The 25330-nt window shown below is 40.3% G+C and overlaps 1 protein-coding gene across 1 annotated transcript in view; it reads right to left on the reverse strand.

Annotated features, from left to right (window-relative positions):
- Window positions 1-25330, reverse strand: part of b4galnt4a (beta-1,4-N-acetyl-galactosaminyl transferase 4a) — a 156943-nt gene that overhangs the window by 60087 nt on the left and 71526 nt on the right. The window contains exon 3 of the mRNA XM_023284670.3: window positions 6446-6544. Within this exon, the coding sequence (XP_023140438.2) occupies window positions 6446-6544 (99 nt within the window). The remainder of the gene's footprint in view (window positions 1-6445; window positions 6545-25330) is intronic.

The raw sequence follows: 25330 nt of genomic DNA on the forward strand, positions 1-25330 counted from the left end.
CAATTATTTATTTCCACAGCTATGGAAATAATCATTAGACCACTGTAACCACTGTTTTCTGCCACTTACTTTGATGTTCTTTGGTGGAGCCATACTGTGTTTTCTTCTTAAGGTTGCAATGAACAGCTGTTTTACTGATTCCAAGCTGGTTCTCTTGCTGTTTCCCTCTTTGTTAAGCACCAAGATAAGTGTCTCCTCATCATCTTGCACTGCTCTTCATTTAGGCATCGTTGAGTGATAATTTAGTTAGGATCATCTGTTGACTGTACATTTGCTTTTTATGCACAAAATAGTGCAAAACAAAAACCTGTTTTCTGTCAAACAGCAACAATTTTGACATTTTTTAAAATCATATACCGTATTTTTAAACAGAATTTAAAGCATATGTTGACTTATTCTAAGGCTTTTTCATGTCTTTTAGACGATGCTTTAAATATTTAACCACTATGATAAATTTTAAACTAATTCATCAGTGCTGAAGGCCTCTACTGTAGACTTTGTGAACTAAAAAATAAGTAGTTTAATAAGTATTTTCAAAGCTGTATGTTCTGGCATTTACTAGCACATGCATTCTTGAAGGCCACCAGGTAAGATGATGACTGTCTGCATGCTGAGAACAAAAACAAATCATCAACAACAAGGAACATGTGCACAAGGATGATTGTTAAATTTTAGCATTCAAATTGTTGTGTGATTATCATTTCAACAGAATAAATTATGACAGTTATCATACCACTTAATCCTGGTGTATCAACATACTGTGTATCCATCCAAAAATAGTCCAAATTCAGCAAAAGGCATAGTTTAGTAGATATTATAAGTTTCATTATGTATAAAACATTATGAAGATATCAGCGTACATCACCTTAAAGTTTGGTGGTTATCTTTAGATAACAAAAGCAGTCTGCACCTGATCATCTTCTACTGAAAAAGCTTCAATCATTTGTTTTTTAGCTTCAAAAAATTCCTTTAGACACCAATGTTAAAAATTCTAATTTCTGTCCATTGTTGTGAGTCTGTATTAAGTCCCTTTGTTATTCCGTGTTCGTAAAAATGGTAAAAATGGTGTGGTTTCCATCTTCGAGTTACAGCTATGAACAAACACAATCTAGTTCAATTAATAGCACATAAATGAAATCATTGTTCATACTGAATACATCATTGAAACATTCAAGAGTGGAAGTGTGACTTACAAGTACTTTTACTTCCAAAAACTCAGCAAAAGCACCTGCTGATTGTGAACAATGCCTCCTAAAAAGAGATCTCAGAAGACTTATGATAAAACAAAATGTTATAATCTGCATTTAGCTGGAAAAGGGTTCCAAAGTAATTGAAGAGTTTAGATATTCATCAGTCTACAATTAGAGAAATTGCTACAAATGGAGACAAATTAGCACTGTTGCTGCTCTCCGTAGAAGTGGGCACTCAGCTAAGATGACTCAAAAAAGCACAGGGCAAAATACTCGATGAGGCAAAAAACAACCCGAGAGTAACAGCTAAAGGCTCAGAGGAATCATCGGCGCTGGTTAACGTCTCTGCTCACGAGCCTCCATGTGCGAATCACTGAACAGGCGTAGAAGAAACCGCCGCACTCCAAAAAAAGACACACATCATTACGTGCTAGAATTTTGCTGAAGAAAACCTTCACACTCAGCAATGCTTGTGGGAAAAATACTTTGTGAACTGATGCCTGTACGTCTTGACAGCTTGATATCAAGTTTATCAAGAGGTCTTACAGGAAGATTTAAGGGAGGCTTTCTAGTGGCTGAAGAGCTGCAGAAGGTGGGCAATGAGGCAAGATAATGACCCTCAACATCAAGCGGAAACTATTCCAGAGTGGCTTCAAACAAACACAATCTGCCTTTTAGAGTGGCCAAGTCAGAGTCCAGACTTTAACCCGACATAGATCCACCCTGAACACGCAATTCTACAAGTAACAGAAAGAGAAAGGAGGTTCAAAAAGTTATTAGATCCATGTGTTTACTTACGTGCTTCCACCAGCACTGGGAATGTTTAATGGATGTGTTAAATAGAGGCTGTACAAACCTTTAATTGTTTAAATTACACAAAAATTCAGGTAATTCCAGCAGTCAGATGCCACAGTTTCACAGCATCATAGCACCTATACTGCTCTCACTGACATTAAAAGGTGAGAGAAGGAAGATAAAGAAGCAACTAATGCTACAGTTATCTGTTGACTATAAGGAGTAAGGCAAGAAACAAGAAAAAACACAAAGCTGGGGGAAGAACAGGTGCAAAGGAAAGATGGTGGGGAGGAAAACAACTGGTTGACAAAGACATTTAAGTAAAGGGGAGTACAGTATAGTGATCCACGCAACAGAAATCCCATCAGACCACACATTTCCTCCACATTCCTGTGAGCTTGTCTTAGCATATCTGTGTCTCCGCTGCTCTCCAACATCTCCTCTCTCTCTCTCATCCATCTGGTCACACTATCAACAGGAGTACAAATCAGACTTTTTTCTCCTCCTCTCTCCTCCAGGAGCCTATCTCCCTCTTCCTCCAAATCTGGTGCAGCCTTCTGCGTTCCTGCTGGCAGCGAGGCACTGACAAATGGCCGCTCGGTGCACCCACTGACGAGCTATCGCACCAACTGACACTGCAAATCCCCCTCGGATAGGAAAAGTGAGACATGATGTTCCTGGCACAGGCGCCATGGGGATATATACAATACTGCTTCCCCCAGGGGCATATAGGAGAGACGGCAATAACGCACACTGTTGATGCATCATAACACTGTGCTGCGGTTTAACTGAGCTGTTATGTTGAAACGCAAGAGTTGAATCAAAGTGTGAATGCTTGAACACACACAGCAGTTTTATTTGAATGTATATATAGCCTCTCCTTGCCTGTCCCCCTGGTAATATAGCAAAGAAAATAAGTTGGGTATGTACAGTCAAGAAAAAATGGCTTTTTCCAAGGTGCAGAAAACATCACATGTGCAGAGATAATGAGGGGACTCATTTCACACTGAGAGAGCAGCAAAGAATGCAAGACAAGGTTCATATGATCTAGATTCCAGCCTCATCAACTACAGTAATGATGGTTTGTATAATCTGCCATCTGTCCTACAATTACATATCTTATCTAATGCCAAAGATGTAACATGAGGGGGATGAATGTGGCTGCAGTGGATACGTCACGATGAGGGAACGTGAGACAGATTACGAGGGATGATATTTTGCATCTCCTGCAACAAGCTGTCAAATCCTTTACCCGCCTGTAATGAGAGGCCGGTTAAAGAAATCACATTGAACAATGAGAACAAATGCAGACAAAAAAAAAAAAAAGAAATCACATTGATGCCACCTGCTTGCCTCTTCGGCCTGTTCAGCGTTTGCAAAAGGCAGACAGAAGAAATGGTGAGAAGCGAAAAAATTTCCTGCTTCTCCTCGTGCATCCCTGCCTCACATTAATGTGTCATGAGGACGGGGATCGGAGACAAAGATCTAATTCCTCGTCTAGTCTTGTCGCTGCATGTGTTTTTGTGCGAGGAGACAGCTGTGACGACTGCTCCTGTATGAGTCATGTGTCTGTGTTGTGCCACAGTATCTTCCTCACTTCTCTCCTGAGTGCTAAATAATAGGCTGTCCAAATCCGCTTCACCAAAAGTACATCCACAAAGACAGTTACATCGCTCATCTCTAGCAGGAGCCAGAAGACCAGACATTTGAGTCAGTCAGTCCACTAGGAGTCTGTCATCCTCCACCCGTCCTCTCGGTGCAAAAGATTTGAAACCAGGCTTAACACCTTCGATGTAATAATACAGCTGGGATTATGATTTGATTCAAGTTAAATCTGTGCTCTCTGAGGCTTTAATGTATAACAGCAGCACGTAAAAAAAAAAAAAAAACACCTGAAAGTTCTCCTGATATCAAAGTCTACAATGATTTAAGTGTCGCTAATCCCTCTTACCATCATTTTCTTTCTGCTCCTGACTTAATGAAATTGTTTAATGTGCTCAAATTCCCTACCGAGCCACATCAGCTTTGCCGCAGATGACTGTTTATCCCTTCATGTCTGGCTACTGCTTGACTCTTAGAAAGTGGGCCAGCTTGCTCTCTGATCTCTGTCACCCTTGACGCGCTGGTGTCCTTGACAGACAGAGTACGTACAGCTGATGCTAATCCACTGTCACCTTTGGATGAGCTCACTGACTGGAGACCCTCGTTAATATTTTTATATTAAAGTGAATTAAACGTCTTCTCTGTCTGTGTGCACAGGCGTAACAAGAAATACAGTCCTTCCTTTTTCTTTTATCCATTTTTAATTCTGTTTTCTGCGCATGTGGCTTAGAAATGCCTCTGAATGTCCGTGTGACCTCTGTGACAGCTGGCATATGGCACCACTCTACCTCCGCTAGCCTGAGTCTACGCCTCTGACAGTGCCAGCTCAGTGGCCCCTCAGACCTCTACCATTTTGGCCGCGCACCAAGGAAACAACTTAATGCTGGTAATTAGGACAGATAGCTAGTGAGGAAAGCAGAGGAAGAGCTGCCGCGCTACATGCTTTCTGACAAACTTGGCTTAGGCTTGACATCGCAGAAGTCTTGAGATAAGAGGGGGATTTTTTTTGGAGGACACGAGTTCAAAGAGATGCAGGGCACTATTTGATAGAATTATGCTGGATTTGCAGAATATTCACAGAAACTAAATGGCACGTTGCTTTAAGAGGAGGCTGGAAATCAGTCAAAGAAATGCCATGTTGACTTCTACAAGTGAGCTTTGATGTTAGTCATGCCTAATGTAAAATGTAGTGGGTGTGGATGTTGCAAAATTTATTTCCCGTCTGAGGCTGCTTCCCTTTTTCAGTCCGCAATATGAATAAGGAAATATGTTTGGTCAATGAAGTCATGTACATGCCTTTGAGTGCAAAAAAGCACACTGTTGGTCTTCACGGCTTTGACATATAAAATGCTAAAAACTCAAAAGCGCTGAAAAAAATAAATGCTCGTAACAAAGTGCCTCGCTGTGATCAAGCCTTGAAATCCATTTACATTTGTGGAATTAGCCAACACGGTCCAGATTCAGATAGCTTGTTTGGCTGTGTTCCTAGCTTGGCTGTTTTATATCAATGTGACTTCTCATTTTCTAAGTAGAACTGTTTTAAATTATGCCAAAAGCATCGTCCACATTTAGATGCAGGCCCCTTGATATTCAGGCAACAGATGTTTCTAGGCCACATTAAATTAAAAAAAAACAAATATCATCCACATGTGACTGTTTACAAGGCCAAAATGACAATGGTTGTCATGTGCAGCAATGTAGCTGTCTTTGATTGTATGTTGAAAAGGATAACGATAAGGATTTCAGAAAGCAGTTTCAGTGTTTTATATAAATGCAACCAGATGGATGATTTTGCATTTGACGGATTGTGTTTCTGCAGGAAGGTATACAGGCATATAAGACCAGCTCACTCAGGAGAGTGTGCTGGAATAAAACCACAGGTGCTGTAACATTATCAGGCCCATACTGAGTCCTGCACCCCTGTGATGCCGCCTTGTGCAAACGATTACATGCATAATGCCCGGTGAAAGCAGCCAGAAATCTGAGTACAAAGCATTGAATGATACAGAATCCTGTGAAAAACAAAAAAACACACTATCACTGCACTTAAATTGATCTGTTTCTATGCATCTTTTATCCTTCACAGGCATAACTGTGTGCACAATTTCCTCAGAACTACACACTTTGGTGTTCAGCAGAGATAGCTCAACTTCCCCCAGGTTGACTAATAAATCATATTTTCCTGATTAAGGCTTACAGACTCACACACACATACACAAACCTTTATAATTAAACTCTGCCGAACAGGTTACAAATCTACAGCCGCTTTCCTTATCGCTAATCCACTGCGTAATTGCCCCGTCTGCCGCACCTTTTGTTGCAGCCGCTGTGTAAAACTACATCTGTAAGCAAGCTGAAAAATATGGATGAATCACGTCAACTTGTAATCTTCAGTCAAAGGTGCCTCTAAATATAACCCGCTAATGGCTTCGGATTAAATATTATCATCCTCGTACAATAATTTATCATAATAACCGCGAGGTAGAGTTTGTTCTTTTGATAACAGAACCCCAAAATCTGCATTCGACCTCCGCTATCAACTGCTCTTGAAAGGACAACTGAGGGAAAACGAGAGTAAGACATCTGCAGTGAAATTGTATTTCTCAGAAGTGCCATTAATAAAACAATTTTCACAAAGATTAATCACTGATGAAAGTGTGCAGCGCGTGTGTGAGTGGCCTTGCTTGGTTTAGTGGATTAATCACACAAATAGCAAAGCAGCTGAGGGGACCTTAATATAATAATCCTGCCTGAAAGATGCAAGAAAGGATTTAAAAGGACGGTGATTAAGGAACATGTATGAGCTGAAGGAAAGTAAACAACAATAAAAGAGAGGAGAGAAAAATCATTTGTACTACCTCTGGTTTCCATGGTAATTTCTTGTGGTGCTGGCTGAGGAACTTCCGGATGTGAGTATGGTCTCTGCCATCAGCCCCTCCTGTGATTGGCTCGTCATCCTTGAGGGGGGAAAAAAAGCAGAAGAAAAACACTTATTTCAGCTCAAAATCAGTCAAAGTGATGAAAGGAACAGAGACATGAGTGGTGGTTTTATATCAGAGTGGCAGATATGAATCTATCCATCCATCACTGAGAAGAACTGACTCCTCTCCATAAGATACACAGTTGATATACGAGATGAATCAACATCATTAGCTACACAACCACAGACTTTTCTAATTCAAGAAAGCATAACGCGGCATGTACTGTGTATGACACACAGCTGAGAATGCCATACACACACACACACGCACGCATATCATAGAAAAGCAGGCCAAGGAAACACAGGATTATTTTGCCTGAAGGCTACCATTAAGACCCTGTGGAATTTCCTCTTCACCGTTTACTCCTAATCCAGCATTTGATTTGCCAAAGCCCTAATGTTCAACATACTCTAACCATCCACCCTGCCGGCCAAGATCTGCTCTCCAGGGAGCCTGAACTCTCCCCCCGATCCGGGATTTAAGCCCAGTGCGCTGGCCAGAGCTCTGCAGGGGCCCCCTTTTTCTCCACGGTCCACTAAGAGGTCTGTTCATGTTAATGTGGCGGTGTGACGGGTGGGACGGAGCAGGAGAGGTGAGCAAGTTCTTCAGCCCGGCCACAAGGAGATAAAAGGCTGCCGAGCTCCCGCAGGAGAAACAAAGTCGCAGAGCTGTTAAATGAGTGGCAAAGCATCCTCCATTAAGCAGAGATGTCAAAAGAGGCCCACCTCCTCTGAGACAAGCTGGAGAGGTTTTTCAGCACCTCTGAAATGAGGGGCTTTTGTAGAGAAGGTGCCGGTGTTTGCAAAAGATTCAGGAGAGGAAAAAGACATTTTTAGAGTGGAAGAGGCAACGAGACAGAGCTGTCGGATGCCAAGCCTTTGATTACTTTTTTAACTTCCAAGGGAGTGAGATGAGGGAGGGCAGGGAAGGTAATGATGAAGAAATGTGACAACAGGCTCCCCTCCTGCCTGCCACCAGAGGAGTGTAAAGTGCCTGATGTTTGTGGGTACCAAAAGACTCACAAACCAGCTACCTTTGTCGCACACGCACTCACACAGAGATCCACTCAGCTGAGGACACAGCATTCATATTGCATCAACGTGTGCCTCGCATGAAACAAAGGCAGCAAAAGAATGAAAAAAGTATGAGACGCGTCTCAGCGGTCAGTGAAAAAACACAGCCTGGATGAATCATAAGCTGTTTGAACAGTGGGAAACTAGAACTGCAGAAAAAAATATAAATTTTTACATATTTGTTGAAAAGCTGACACAATGCTGCACCTTGCATTAAACGTTTTTGTCTGTTTTATAGCCTTCTGCAGCAGATTAGCCTTTATAAGTCCAACACTATTAAAATGCAAGAGGCCTTCATTTTTCCATCTGAATAAAGCCACAGTTTTATTCTAACTTCTGAATTCAAGACCTCAGTACAATGAGATTATCAAACAGATTCATCTGTAAGTAATAACAGTTTTAACATCACTCTATAATTTGGCCTATTTCTATATAGTTTCTATGCATTTGCCTAAAACGGAGTTAAGCATCTTTGGAAAGGTCTGCTTTTGCATTCAAATCATTCAGAACCATCACAGCTCATTGACTGTTTCCTCATTCACACTTCGCACCACTGAGCGCTTCTGTTACGCTTGAGGCAGTGTTTTTTCCTGTCATAAAATAAATGCCAAGCTTGGTGTTACGATGTCTTCTAGTAAAGTTTAGACCTTGGACTGTCTCTGTGACATTATGTGCTTAAACTGCGAGCCTCTATTCCAGACAAGCAGTTCTTTTGCCAGCTATTCAGCGCTCACGATCACAACAGGTGTGCAGACTGTTTGAATAATGATGGAAATAATTCATGCAGGTTGAGAAAACTTTGTATTTTTCTGCTTCCTGATTGAGTCTAAGGAATAATAGGTTTCCCTGAAAGTAATTCACACAGGCACCACCTCTGTAAAAAATGCTGCCTCAGCTTGATCCAACTCAAAGTCTGCTTATTGATGCAATACTAAAAGGTACAGTTAACTCACTGACCTGAGGTTGCACCACATCCTTCATCAGCTGTATCTCTTTTTCCCCTCTATAGTGTGTATTGACTTTGCACTTTGACAAGATGTTGTCATTACTTACTGTGTATTAGAAACACTTGCAACATTTTGCAAGACTCATTATTTCTGAGTTACAATCTCTAACTCATAAGCAGATCTCAATTTTTCTGGCACAGGGCCCAGAGCTATTTTATCATGTTTTACTGATAATTAAAACTGATGCTAACTGGGGCCTGTCAGATGGCATTATGTATTAAACATTCCATCAAGGCAAAACCGGGGATATCCATCACGCCGATGAGATTGCCTATTTATCATGTGTTTACAATGCTATTTACCTTTTTGACTTTTACTCAAATAGAATGAGAAATGATCTATTACGCAGCACGCATTTATCTGCCGTGGCAGCAGCGCATCAGAGACATAAAGAGCGTAGGAGAGCAGCAATTAATTACGGCTAAACTAAGTCGTTTCAGGTATGAACACACAAGGCAGAGCTGCTAATCTCAAAAGCACTGTTTGATAGATTCGGCGTTTGATCTGTGAGATTCTGTCACTGACATCTATCCATCCCACCAGTCGACTCCTTCACCATAATGGGTGCTCGCTGTTTCCTTCCAACTCCCCATGTTAACACAGTTTAAATGGGTGACCTTGCCGATCCTAGCCTTGGGAAACAGCTGGAAGCAGTGTCCTAGAATACCAATGAGCTTAATTAATCTGCTTTATTAAACACAGACAACCACCAGCATCTGCAAGCAGGGGCTGCCAGAGACAGAAAGACTGAGGGATCATTGCACAGACCTCTTATCCCACCCCCAGGCCACCATGATAACCCCTACACATGAGCTCAAGGTTCCCAAAAAGTCTACAAATCATAGTTTAATTTGCAGCAACCTGCAATACAAAAGTTAATAAACAGAATGGAATGATGTAATTATTCCATTCTGTTTATTAACTTTTGTATTTTCTCTCATATAAATTGCAGTAGAAATGTACCATATGCGAATCATTGCTTCCATAATAACAACATTCTTCCCATTCATCATGCTATAGTCTTGCTGAATCAACAGTGGCTCCTGGTCACCTATGCTCATGGCTCAAATTGATACATGACGCTAGAAGCACAGACACCTGGGGGGCATTTACTGTAGCGGTGACTAACTGCAATGATTCATCACCCCAAAAAAGGGAAAAAAAAAGCTGTGCTGTTTGCCTCTTCCAATCCACAACAATTAGCTTTTTTTAGATGAGCCAATTTTGGATAAGCATTTGACAGCACATCACAAATGACCAAACAATTCCAGTCTATGTGACAAGACGGCGCCGCTTGTGCTGCGCATACCGACGGTGATGTACAGAGGATGACAGTAAAACAACACAGAGGGGTGAAATGAAGGGAAGAGACAGAGAAGGAGGGAATGGAAACACAAAAAAGTGTTGGAGGGGAGACAGAGAATAAGCAACATCAAACAGGACAAATGAACAGTGACAAATACAAAAGAGGGAAAATGTGACCGATGGTGCAATAAAGAGGAAAACGTGCGAATAAGTTTGATAGCAGAGCACAGTGCTGGTCCTCTGAAATTCCTCTGGCACAGTGCACGTCTGAAGCAACTGGAACTGCCAGAATCCCTTTCCCACTTCTCTTTACTGAACAGACCAAACAGACCACTGTCTGCTTGGTTTCAGAGCAGTACCACAAAGCCCTGTGAAGTATTACACACTCACCAGCACTGTGGAGCTTATGTGATGTGACTGAAAGTGAAGAGATGGATTTTCAGTTCACTATTCTCACGATGCACTGGCTACCATAAAGGTTCTCCTTCTAAACTTCACAGCTACACAGTGTGGACAAAATAAATAGAAAAAAATCATTTAATTGCAATCTCATCTAACCATAGTCCCATGGATAAAAAGATGCATACAAATGTACCAAGGATGTTACAGTGATTCACATGCCGGCATCTACAGATCTATAAGTAACAAAGAAAGCAGCACAGGGAACAATACAAAAACTCTGCAAGATGCTGGAGGGAAGGGAGTCAGATAAACACATATGTTATGCGACCTACTCATATTTTTCTATTTTATTACCTTGGCGAGCAATTACGCCACTCAAACAGAGGGAGATATAACGGAACATTGCTGAATTACAGCCATAAGGGTCTTGTGGAGATTCAAAAGCATGTTTATGCAAGTCCTTCAAAAAAATCATGGAAAAGGAGCACGACAGGACTCATATATGAAGGGCCTTAATTTTGACCCATTCCTGGTCCTTCACTAACGAACAACACAATCACCATGGCAACGTAATGTTTGTCACTGCACTGTATGAACAGCCTATGAAAACAGTGACTGTGTTCTAACAGTTCATGTGTTTTCCTCATTGATTGTGTGTTTCACAGTATATATTTTTCACAAGGTAAAGGGAGAGGAAGTGAGATACGAAGAATGAGTCAGTTATTGGCCTTTGACTCACACACAGAAGTGGATTTGTTGTGATTAGATATTGTTTTTCATAACAAGAGATCAGTGAGCTGTACTAAAAAGTGACATTATTGGATTGTTGAAGTACGTCAGAGGTTTAAGTGTCACAAAGGTGGTTCTATTTTAACCTGCTAGGTCACCATGGTAACGGATGCTGCACAGCTAACCTGAGTTTCTGATTTCTATGAGCAGTACAGATTCTCAGCTGAGGGAGTGCGGTATATCTGCAGACTTGTTGAGCCAGTAGCAATGATGCCTCTCAATGAAGCTGTGCAGTTGCAACAGAAAGGAAGCTACATGCATTAATTTGGTGACACAGAAAATGCATAAACATGTTTTTGTGCTTAGTCCTGATTTGCTCATAAGTCTGCTTTACACTGCTGGAACTGCAGCTAGTAGAACCAAGATCAGAAAATCAATTGGTAGACATGACAGAGAATATTTATTCCAAAAGCTAACATGATTTCCACTAATCCTTCATTATGGGACAGTGTCAGACCTGAATGCATTTCTTAAGTGTCATTTTAAAATGGATGAAGTTTAAAGTTTTAGAGCTTCAATGTGCAGATGTTATGTTAGAAATACGCAGCAGACATTAGGAGTCCACTGAGGGGTAAAATAAATATATTAACTTAAATGATAAACATCTTTATGACAGCGTTGCTCTCTTGCCATCTTTGCAGAAACAGTGCTTTCTGCTGTAATGCATTTTTTATATTCTTCACAGCTCACAATTATAACAACCTGCTCCTTCTGACTGAAGCACACCACATGTGATTGGTCCATTTTGCAGAGGAGAAGAGTCAAATGATGAATCAAATGCTTACTTTTATTTAAGTCTGATGGAGAAAATCAGGACTAACAGTTATGATACCTAAAATCTATAGAACTGGGGATTTAGATTTTGACACAGACAGAGATGTGGCTGCCTTCAATCGAATTCTGTGCACTTATTCCACAGGAATGTTGAGCAACTATTGCCAACAAAGCTGTTTATTTTCTATAATCTGAGGTCATTTGGTACATTTTTGAAGTAGCCCATTGTCCTGTAAAGTTAGAAAAGCTGCCTGATCATAGTTTGCCACTTTAATATACGTCTAACTCTGGCACATCAGCAAACACTGCTGGAAGCCGTAATCTAATTTGTGCCTGCAGACTGCCACATGTTGGCGTGGCTGCTCTGGGTGTTAGTTAATGAACAGTAATGTCCTGGGAGCCACCTCGTTGATTCTGCATCGGTACTCGCGAGTGCTGAGAGGTTGAATAAATCTGCACCCTGATCTCACTATCAGTCGTTGTAGGTTATTTTAGTAAGAATGCAGCTTTGGGAGTCCTAGTACTTTTACCACCGCACCCCGATCGCTTTTAACAAAGTAACTGAATAGAAATCAGCCTGAACACGTTCAGTTAAACTATCGCAGAACAAATCCAAACCAAGAGAATGGAGGGGTGCAACTATTTTTGCCTCGCCGCTTGCATTATTCATGTAAGAAATTACATGCCGGTCAATGGAACAACAGCGGAAAGGTTGAGCGAGGAAGAGAGGGAGAAAAATGGAACATAAATAAGGGACGGCTGCAGTCGATAATAGAAGTGATAGAGTCAGGAGCTCCAATTCATTGGTTGGAAGATTAATGGTGCAGAGATGAGTACAGCAGGGAGACAATAAGACACAAAGGAGAAGAAGAAGGAGGAAGGGGAGAGAGGGGAGGCAAGGGGGGGAGAGATGGAACGACGGGGGGAAGAAAAACTGCAGACAGTTGAGAGAGGAAAGTGAGAGGATGAGCTATTATTATCCTGTATGGGTATTTATCGAGCGTTGATTTTAATGCGATGACGATGAGTGTGTTTGTACACGCATGGATTTGCTGCAGCGTATTGAAAGCAAACGTCTGCGTGGATTGTATGCGTGCAGCTGTGCGTTCATATATGTTCGTGCCAACATGTACACTCAGCACATATTGAGTGAGTCCACATCAATACAGCAGACATATAAGGGCAATTGCTGCAAAGAACATTCTCTCTCAGGATCAACTGTAGCCCGAGGAGCTTTGTCTCGCTTGTAACTCATGTCTGAAGTCCTCTAATTTAAAGCTAGAATGAAGTGAATGCGGAATAACCTGAATGCTGCATATGTTATCTATCTGTGAGAAGCATTGAAAAAGCAGCAAAAAAACAACCGATGAGCCAAAAAAGAAATTCCTGTGCAAATGTCTCATATGCAAAGGAGTCTTACAGACGGGTCAATACATAATTGAGGGACTTTGAAGTCCATGGGATATATCTCATACATTTTTATCAAAAGTAAAAAAAAAAATTAATGTATTTTAAGTTCATTACGATCATGTCTTTACAAATTCCATAATTATTTATTATGGAAACAATAATTTATTAATAAAAAATGACTGGATATCACTAAAATGTCAACTAAATAACCGTCCCAATCTAATAGCAACCAGCTTCTAATTAGCTAAACAATAATAAAATGAGCTGTTTCAAAAGTTGTTTTGATTGTGTTCTTTTTATTAAGTTGAGATAACCATGACAGATATTTCTTTTTTGGCAATATATCAAATTTTACATGGAAAACAACAAATTGTATCTGTGTCACTTTCAACTAAGTTCCTCATTACAAAAACACCTCTCGAGGAAGTGAGTTAATTCCAGATCACATGATCTGCTCCACATGATGTCATTTCCTCCTGAATAAAAGACTGGCCAGACTCCAAGGCTTTCTGAGTTATTTAATATAAAGTAGTGTGTGAGTCAAGTGTGGATTTATGGCATGTCAACAGGTTTACTACAATATCTTTATAAATAACTTTCAATTTCACTCAATTGTATATATAATATTTTAGAAGAATCTATCTGTAAAAATGCCATGTGGTGTTTGGTTGATTTTAGGCCTGAAATCAGTAAAAATGTCAACTATGATAGCTGTCAGCTATGGTACAAAAGGTCCCGCAATTATATATTAACCGAAAAAATGTGTAAGTGGCATTATTGGTACCTGCAATGCATCAAAATTGAATGGAAATATCTGCATGAGTGGTGGAGAGAGAGAAAGCAGGAGGGGCCCTTTTATACTGTTGATAGCTTGTAATGCTTGCACTATAATTAAAACTGTCTGAGTTGTTCTTTAGTTCAGCCTGAGACAGTTAAAGGTGCCTTTGATCATTATAAATTCAATAAAAGTAGGGTGTGCTTAAGATACGGGTCAGATTAGTGCAAAAGGAGAAATGGTTGGAAGGCGACAGCGAGAAGGAAAGCCAGCTGGAGTTCAGCCTCATGTCCAGCTCACTGTTTGTTCAAAGAGCACGTCACTATTTATTGCCTGAGCAAGAAAATGCATTACAGCGTACATCTTCAATATAGTATGATTTGGTGGGAAAGGAGGAGTAAGCCCATATTAGAGCCAACTTTCTTGCCCAGGCTGATTATTACTGACGGGGTGTGACATGGGGCAGCTGGCAAACAGTCAACTGCCAATCATCCGTGACCTGCTGGTGCTCAGTGTGACCCAATCAGCACACAGTCCTCTTCAGAGAAACTCAGATGGAGGGGGACATATTAAGACACACAAACCTAAAAACACAGGGCAGCACTCTCAGGACACATGGATTTTCATATTAACTTGTATGTATCGCAAGCAGGTATACAAAAACAACAGATGGACGGACACTGTTTGTGTTTTTAATATTTTTAAAAAACATAATCCCATCAGTGCCAGCCACAGCGCACTCTAACTACAGCCACTTTATTTATTTAATTTTTATGTTGGCAGAGATGAGCACTTCCATAAATTTAAAAAGGCCTTCGTCTTCGTCGGTAAATAATATGCAACGTCAGTCACTTCTTTATCAGGCAAATGCTGAAGAACAGGTTTTCCTAAAGCACCAAGAAGCAAAGAGAGAAACAGAGTTCATATTCATACATTTCATATCATTTTAACACAGAATAATAGCAGCAGTTTGTGCAACATCAATTTCAGTATCATACACTATATAATTTTTATATGCAATATATTATTTTCAGTTACGTACATGTACATGTTAATTTGCAATGCTTCATTTTTAAGGTGCAATATTTCAACTTCATGTGCATTTTTTCACTATTATGTGCAATATTTCAATTTCACTTGCAATATTTCTTGATCATGCACAAAATTTCATTTTCATGTGTAAAATTCCACTATCATGTTTAATATTTCAACTTCATGTGCAATATTTTATCACCCTGTATAATATTACTTTACTGCCTCAATATCATTGCCAGTATTACTCCCTGCTTTTCTATTCTAGTCTGAGTCGCTTAGTTAGATGTATTTATTTTTAAATTATCAGTATTGTATCATACTTGTATCTTATTGCTTTTCGTGAAGGCCCTGCATTAATTCCCATCTTGTTTAATGTTGTTTTCCGAACAAGAATTTCCTTTGGATTAATCTATCTTATTCTGTCTTGCCTCATCCTATGTTCACTTACCTTAACTTAAAGCACATTTGATTTTAAGTGCCAAGGACACTTTACATAAAGAACAAGGAAGTTATGTTGATGAAACTCCCGAATAAAAACATGGGTGTTTAGTCTACATTTACAAACAGAAAAGGACTCAGCACTGAATGCTGGTGGAGGAGTCCATTGTCTGAGGAGCAAACAGTGCAAAAAGGGCTGGAGGTGTGGAGGAGATCATAGAGGTATTCTGGAGCCAAGTTATAAAGACGTTTGGAGGAGAAGTGGAGAGTTTTAAATGTCACATGAAACTTGATAGGGAGTTAGTAGCTGCTGGGTCTGGATGATGTGCTGCCAATGGTCTGGATATATTGGAGTCTCCAGTGCAATAAGGATTCTGTTACAGTGACTGCGATAAGATGTAGCAAATACATGAAGGGTTTCTGCAGTGAGATTTAATACAGCAGTTATTCTCCATTCTGTAGCTGCTGTTTGTGTTGGAAGTTCCATTTTATATTCTGTCTGGACCTCCTAAATTGTACATCAATATGGCTACATGTGAAATTCTGCTGGTATTACTTGCTTTTCTTACAGGGGGGTACAGTGTGATCGGCACAGAACTGCTCTGACAATGATTGAACAGCCCAATTTCCTGTGGCGCTTAGCATCTAAAATTATAATGACTAAACTCGCACTGAAGGTACTTTTCTCGCTTCGTGACTTCCACTCTTCATGCCTGTGTGTATGTCGGGAATTTGTGCCTCGAATTGTGTGTTTATCACACACAGCACTCAAAACCTCAGCACATCTGCAAATAGCACATCAAAGCATAAAGATGCTAAAACACTCCTTCCTCCCACTTCACACTAAACAGCTCCCCTGACCTCAAACTCAGGATATAACATGAAGAAACTCTCCATCCATGAAACACACACACACACACACACACACACACACACACACACACACACACACACACACACACACACACACACACACACACACACACACACACACACACACACACACACACACACACACACACACACACACACACACACACACACACACACACACACAGCTCCATACCTTGTTAGTTAAAGGAAAAACATTAAAACGCTAAACTGAATTATGAATGATAGAAGAGCTCATGAAAAGTTTAATAACAGGAGATACCAGAAAATGTTCCAGACCTTTTAATCTGGAGGTGACCCTTTGTAACCTCAACCACAATTAAAAATTCATAGGAATTCACTGGTGTACCAAACTGCTCCACTGATGGCACATTTAAACAGAACTTCAAAACACAAATCTACACTTGTGCGATAAAATAAGAAATTGGCTTTCTCTTAATATTTAAACACCAAGTTCATCCTTTTGGAAACAGCGGTGATGAATAACGGTGAAATTTTCAAACAGATGACACATAAAGTTGACATTTTACAGTCATTTTGCTAATTTGAGTTAAAAAACAACAACAGTGAAACGGTGTCAGTTGTGTCTTCAAACTCACACTGCAACAAATTCTCTTGTGGTTGCCAGTATTTTCGTGCATTTTTACAGTACTATAATTGTAATTTATGTCAACACAATCACTGTCAAGTTGATCACATTAATCTACAGCAGAATATGAGGTTTACAGTTTCATACTAGACTTCCCAATATTATGCAGTATTTGTAAAGTATTGCCACTGGAATCAACATAAAGTCTAAATGTAGTTGCCTGTAAATTATAACTATTATAATTCTATGAAAATGTACACACTACTATGAATTGCAGACATATACCAATAAAAACAATTCAAGCAAACAGAAACCTGTTTCTTAACTTTTTATGATTCATAAATGAGATCTACCGACTTTGTACAACGCTAAAACAACCAAAACAATAAAGGATAAGGCAAGTTATATTTTTATTAATTGGAAAAGGCAGTACTCTACTGAATATATTTTAGAGATCAACAATGTACAATTAGCACATTTAATTGTTACAGCAGCCTCCTGTTAAATGGTCATTCTTGCTTTTTTTTTCTAATAAAGCGTAACATTTTACAGTACTTGAATGTATTTTGGAAAAACAGTACACTAATGTTAGAATTTCTCTGCATTTTTAGTGTTTATTACAGTGTATATAGTTAGAATCAGGGGTTCCAGATTAGGTGCCAATGATGAGAACCTCATTAGTAAATGAAAGGTGAAACTTGTGTTTTTGAAAACTCTGACATTTGAAGTCTGTCGCTACTGAAATATATGGTGTTATCATGTCAAGACTAAAAGAGCTCTCCAAGGCCTTTGAATGAATATGAGTCTCGCAAGGGATTTAAGAAGATTTCCAAATTATTTGAAATAATAATTCCACTGTAAGAAAAAATAATGTACAAGTGGCACAGATTCCAAACTAGTGCCAATTTGTGCAGCACTGACAAGCATAGCAAATCCAGCCCAAGAACAGATTGTTTGATGGGGGGAAAAAAACGTCTCTAAGAACCCCAAAATGTAATCACAGGATCAGCAGGTAACGATTGCAACTGTCTGTGTCAAAGTGCACGAGACTACAATCAGAAAGATTTGACTTGCATGGAAGGTTTTGCCAAGAAAAAAAAAAACTTTGCTGTCCAAAAATAACATCAGAACACAAACACAGTTTGACAGTGAACATGCAGGCAGAGACCAGGCCTTTTGAAACAATGTGCTCTGGACAGACGAATCAAAAACGGAGACATTTGGCCACAGTAATAGTAGACACGTTTGGCGCAGACTGAAGGCAGCTTTTCAGGAGAACGATCTCAGACCAACTGTGAAATAATGGTGGTTGAAAAGTTTCAGTTTGCTCTGCTGCCTCAGGGACTGGCCAGCTCACAGTCATCCATTCAACTATGAATTCTGCATCATTTCAAAGAGTGCTTGAAGATAATGTGAGGCCATCTGTCCGAAAGTTGAAGCTGAGCTGGAAGTGAACCTTTCAACAGAATAATGATCCTAAGCACATTAGCACATCCAGCAAGGAATCACTAAAAAAAATGGAATGGACGGTTGTGAAATTGCCTCGTCAAGAAAAGAAAAGAAGCCCAGATTTGAATCACATTCATATTGTGTGGTACGTGCAAGAAAACCCTCAAACCTCCTGCAGCTGAAGGAATTTTGCATTAAAAAGTGGTGAAAGTATTCAACAAGTCCGTGTCAGTGACGGGTGGACAATTATGCAAAACGCCTAAAGTTATTTCTGCCAATGCTGCCTTTTGAAGCCACAGACGAATATTACATCTATTGATATTTTTAGTTGAATAAATGATTGAAAAAGCAAATTTTTCCTTCCAGTGCTGTTATCTGTAAGAAAAAATTGTATCAGAGAGGATCAAACATCTGTTTGAACTTCCATGGAATGTGTTTTTCATTCACATGACTACATATATGTTCAATAATACATTTAAATATGCTTACGCGTTTGTCCTTTCAGCTCCATAATGGTATAGACAAGAAGATAATACAGTGGCAGAGAGACTCTAAGGTCTGATATTGTGCCCAATTCAAATACAATGCTGATGTCTGCAATGCATCAGTATAGCGTTTGCTTGCATCCATACATACAGTATGTGTTTAGTGTGTGTATATATATATATATATATATATATATATATATATATTTACAGTATATGCACACATTCTTTTATACTTCATTATAATAGGAAGCTTGTTGGATCAATATGCTAAGAGCAAGACCCCACACTGGTGGTGGCATCTTCATTATCTGCAATCTTAAGTGAAAACAGCAGAGACAGAGGACTCCAACAGCTATTATGGAGAGAGTAAAGAGGTTAGCTATGCCTACAATCAATACTTACATCTCCTTATCTTACCCCTACTGAATAAATCTACTGATAGCAACACTCTCACATGGGAGGTCAGCATATCATTCCCCTGCTCTGAATACATTAGAAAGGGAAAGCACACTGCAGCTCAGTCATTGTCACAAAATAACTCTAACAAAGCAGCTCAATAGTCTGTCACTAATGCACAGAGCTCAGTGCAAATCAAACTGTACACACCGATGTTTATCTTAGTTTTACTGCAAACTAATTTACCTTGTTAAAAGCATTGAATGTACTGAACACTGCAGTTCAAAACAATCTGTTAACTTCTCTGTTCTAACACATGAATATTTTGTGTGTCATAATAAGGACAGCTGTAGCCAATAAACCTAACAATAGCTCACTTACGCGTCCCAGTAAACCAGGCCAGCGTGCACGATAAATGGTGCGCTTCACTGGCAGCATCAAAATAAACTAGAGCTATTATTTCTGCCTGCATTTGACAAGTCAAAATGCTGGGAGAGGGGTTTATAGGCTAGCTAAATGTTAGCTGTGGCAGTGATGTGGTTGTGCTCTCGGTCGGGGGCACAGTGGGGAAAGAGCATGGCACTGTGCAGCAGTTTCAGCTGTTGTCAATTGACTATTACCGCTCAGTTTTATCTGCCCCGTAGCGAGCAGCGAGCCAACAATACATTTCCTGGTCTTTAGAGCACCTAAGGGAGTAAAAGTCCCCCAAATGCATAAAAATCAAGGGCAGTTTTGGCTGCAAATTGATTTTTTGAAAGAATGAAAAATTCTGATATTGTATGGAGGAGTATGAGATGCAACACAGTCAGCTAATTATACTGTCTACATCTATGTATTTAAACACATCCCAGCAGGCCAGCAATTTAAGAACTCGGAGCAAACAAGACGTATTGATTGCGTAACGTGTGCTGCAGCACATTTCACATGCAGTATCTGTGATATGTAGGTTGCTTCCTGCCAGCCCGATTTCTGCAACTGACATTTCTGCTGACCAGCACTCCCTAACTCTCTGTCCTCTTTTAGCAGTTTCTTTCCTCTATCCCTCTTCCTTGGGCAATTTTCCAGCTCCTTCCTTTTGTCCTCTCCACTGAGAAATTCTGTTAATTTTAATGTGATTTAACTCTCCCCCTCCAAGTCTAGAGAAAGCACAATGAAAGCTTAATATAAAACCAGCCCATCTCTAACTTGTGTGTAAATATGAAGGGGCATTTATTATATCAGCTCTTTTACGTGCTCTTTATGTTTGCCAAGCCTTCAGTTTCAAGTCTCCCTAAAGACATATAGATCATGAAATAAATAAACTAATAGAATACAACAATAGCATTTAAATTATACATTAAGCACACAAGAAAATGTTCCACTTAGAGAGCTTGGAAAAGCATAAAATCTGTCATAGAGAAAGTTTAAAAAGAGGCTTCCATTTATTAGACTTTGCTTTGTTATACTGCTTTAGATTTGGGAGGCTGGGAACTGGGAAATGATGGGGGGGCGATGAGGGGGAGCTTGTGGCCACACAGTACTCGCACACATTTTACCTCACTCAAATAAACAAAGGGATATGTCAGCAAAGCCTGTGGCAACAGGGGATGACTTTTGCAGTTTTTTTTTTTCCCTTTTTCATTTTCACCGTTTCATCCTTCCTCTACTCTCCCTTTTCCTTCCTTTTAAATTCTGTTATCACACCCTCAGCCCAGACAACATTTCAGACTCAAATCTTTCATCTCAAAGTGAGCCGGGCCTATGTATCTCTGCATCCATTTTTGTACTTCATGCGTGTATATTTATGTCTGTTTCAGTTGACAGACATCTTTGACCTTAGCGGCATTTTATAAACCTGCTCGGCTCCCTGGAACCACTTTCTTACCCTTTTTCTCTCTCTTCCGGAAGGTTTCTGCATCTATAGTCCTGTCAGTGCAACTCAAACTGACAGGACAGACAGCAGCAGCTTTGAGGAGGAGGCCTCCGGTTAATAAACTGTGTCAGAACTAATGTCTCTTCAACTCTCTCCTGCACAGCACACTTCATCAGCTGCACACCTGTTTGGAGATCTCACATCCCCACCTGTTGGCCAGGACTCCACAGTCTCACTTAAAAAAAAAAAAAGACTCACTTTAACCTCTCTCCTCAATTTCCTCTGCGCTGCTCGATGTTGCATAGTCATCTGCAAACATCCCTCATTCCAGTTTGTCACCAAGACAACAACACAGACAAAGAGTAATTAAAATTGCCCCTGCTGCTTTGTGTTTAATGTCCCTGTCAGCTCCTCTGCAGCCTTGGAGCCACTTCACAGCAACGCGCTGCCTCTATTTGGCCCGACAGCTCTTTCACATCGCCAAGTCATGCTGCAAACTGCTGAACTGAGGTCACATTTGTGTAAATTTTATTCCTGAAAATTATACAGCGCACCCGACAGAGAGAGTTTGCAAAGCAGGTGGTAAAGTTTTTTTTGTTTGACAGCAGTTAAATTCCACGGCATTTTTTAGTTTTCCCTTGTTTCCAGCCTTCAAAACATGACAAAATTTCTACCATGGCAACAAATGTCAAAATAGTTTCTGGCAACACCTGCAGAGAGAGCGCTGGGCAACCTTTTGAAATACTTTTCGTATTCTTAATAATGCCAGCTTTGCTGTGTGAACCAGCACTCCCGACAAAAATGCCACACAGCTGGGAAATATCATATTTTAAATGTTTTACGATATGAACGACACTTTCTAGCACCTGCGCACTATTTTTACGCGAATACTTTTTTTTTGTCTGCCTCATTTTCACATCTCATCATTCTGCCTCTGGCCTTCCTGACATCTACTCTATTTTAGCACCCACACAGCAAACTCACTACCAACTTGGTGGCGTGGGTATTCAGTGGTGTCTGCACACGTTAGTGGAGATAGATAGCGGCAAGAAAAGAACAATGAATCCTCATCATAGGCCGTCACTGTTGTCTCTCTCGTCTGTACACAGCCCACCGTCCCGAGCTGCTCATTCGTCTTCAGGCTCTGTTTATGCATCTCAGACCTCAGGCTCGCTCAGTCCCTTTTTCCCCCATCCTCGCTTCTGCTTTCTATCCATCCATCCATCCACCTATCCATTCGTCCAATCTCTGGACACTTGCAGGAAAGCGGCAAGGCAATTTATAGCTCCATCCAGGACAGTGCATCCACCTTTATCTTGCAGCACGCCCACACTGTTCTTGAGCCCCCATCAATATGAACCAGGTGCGTGGGTTGTAATTTCATGTACCTGCAAGTGTCTTGTCAGATCAGAGATGACGCATATACCTGCATAAAGGGACGTCAGGAAACCCACACACTATACGATACCACTCACTCACTCACACAGCGCACACAAAACTAGAGAGAGAGAATTAGGTCTTTGATATACTGCATGATTAATATTTTATTGTCTGTGTGGAATTTATGTTCTGTTTTCTGCTGTCAATCCCGAGCAGACTGACAGAGCAAAAACTTGCAGAAATAAAATTGCTGCTTCTTGAACTTTTATTGAATTATTGCGGGGCTTCCTGAGCTGGAGAAGGTGGATGATGATGATGATGATTAGCTGTGACACCACTGCTGCTCAAGGTCAACTCTTTCAATCTCACTCTGGACATCTGTCTGATCACCACTTTTTCCTTCACCGTGTCCATCACATCTATGACAAATTTTCTCTCTCTTTCTCACTGTCCATCAAATCTACGTCCAATTTCTCTTTCACTTTCTTTCTCTCTTGTCTTGATCTAGCTGTGCAGCTCTAGGCCTGGTGCAACGGGTCATTTAACATGTATATTACACAGTTTATGGCTGTAGACGTAGGTGTTTCTGCAGCAAAATTACAGTTTTTCCACATGAAAAAAATCGATGCATTCAGCTTTTCATCCTACATTTCACACGATAGGTACGTGAAATGGTCCAATCAAAGTACATGTGTTCTTTCATACACTCGTTTCGTGCTTTCGTGGAGCTTGTGAAATGAAAAAACAGAACGCAATCTGTGATGAACGGATTTTAGTTGACCTCATCTGTTGCCATTTTTAATGACCATAAATATTTGGCTTGTTAGTCTTCATTAGCTGCTTGCTTGCTTCAATTTTATCGGTGTAACTACTTTTTCTGCAAATAAGCCATAAACCTCTTCGGTAAATCATGCACTTGTGGTTACGTTAATTAAGGCAGCATAAATTCTTTCAATGATTCTTTTTAACCCTGAGAGAGACTCGCTGCACGCAAACAGCTTTAAGCAAGGAGACAGAACGAGGTGAGAAAAAAAAAATCTATACAGCAACACATTCCTATATGGCCTCTTTCTTATTTATCAATACACTGACACCTGTCTGTTCCTGTATATGTTCAGTCCAGATATTGTGCCTGTGACAACAAATAGCCCCTCTGAGTAGGAGGAAATGCAGACAACTGCAATTGCATTTTTTCAGTTGCTCAACTCCTGGTGAGTGCAGATGACAGCAGAGAAAAAAAGCGCAAAGCAGATGTGTTATGATGGAGACATGTCAAATCCTGCAGGCTTTGAGCTGTGGTGACACCTTTCAAGAGTTGCAAATTGTCAGCCATCTGGTGAAAATTTGGAGATACTCTTCTGTGTGGACAAGTATTGCAAAGTGCTTTTTGTCATCTGTCCCCTCAAATATCTAGTGAAACTGGTTCGTTGGCGTTTGCGGCAGGGAGATGATTATAGACTCTGTCGATGACGTCGGCTAATTAATGTTTGGTGTGAGCTGCATTGTTTGTCTTAACAGTCGGTTCCCTAGTTACTTAGTCTTACTCCAGGGCTGACAGTGCAGAGAGAGGGGAATGGGTTTGCTTTTAAATGAAAACATTGGAATTTGACCATTGCTTATTTATGCACCTGCAGCATGTTCTTTCAGTTTGCAAATATTGGTCCTACTTGTCTAAACAAAAGCACTCTTCCATGTGAATAACTCAAAAATAACAAGTACACATCTCACTCCCCATGTATAAACCAATTCAGCCACAAAATTAAAACCACTGGCTGAATATTGTGTAGATCCCCTCGAGCCACCAAAAAAGCTCTGATCTATCAAGGCTTGACCTCCATAATACTTCTGATGCCCTGTGATATCAGGTACCAAGACATTAGCAGCAGATCCTTCAACTCCCAGAAGTTGCAAGGTGCAGCCATCATGAATTGGACGTGTTTTCCAACAAATACCACAAATGTTTGATCTGATTGAGAATCTGGGGAATTTGGAGGCCAAGTCAACACTTTGAATTCCCCATCAAGGTCTTGAAACCATTCCTGAACAGTTTTTGCAGTGTGCATACTGTTGCTGAAAGAGGCAACTGTCTTCCAGGAACACCACTGGCAAGAAGTGGAGTGTGTGATCTGTTACAATGTTTATGTGAGGGATGTTCCTAGCAACTAATTTCCCTGCTGACTGAACAGAAATTTTCATTCAGACAAGTTGACTTGGATAAAAGTAAGAAAACACTGGCTGTGCTCCAATCTGGATGTGATCATTTTGTGCCCTAGTACTGTGTACTCAGGCTCAGCATATCCCATTAACTTTAGAAAACATTTACCTTCAATAAAGTTGAGGCATATCTTGAGCAGTTACTGCTACAGCGAGTTGTTTTCATGGGTGAACTATAATGATGTGAGAAATCGTGAACGTTTGAAGAAATCTTCTTTCATTGCAGGTTAACGTCCACACGTTTGTGGCTAGATGCCAGTTTATTCTGACGCAGCCTACATGTAACCTCATTTTCAGTTCCTAGATCAAAATAATACCAAACTGCACTGGTTTGACAAGGCATGACCTGTCACACTTTCCACCTTGCTGGTTGCCAACATTAGCAGGATAAGCGGAGCAGCCATGTGCCAGCTCTTGAGCTCCAACTAGTGGTGGGAGGCTGTCTAACTTATTCAATGCAACACTTAACTAGCATTGTAAATTGATAAAATGCTA

The sequence above is a fragment of the Amphiprion ocellaris genome, chromosome 3 (assembly GCF_022539595.1).
Source record: "Amphiprion ocellaris isolate individual 3 ecotype Okinawa chromosome 3, ASM2253959v1, whole genome shotgun sequence".
NCBI lineage: Eukaryota > Metazoa > Chordata > Actinopteri > Pomacentridae > Amphiprion > Amphiprion ocellaris.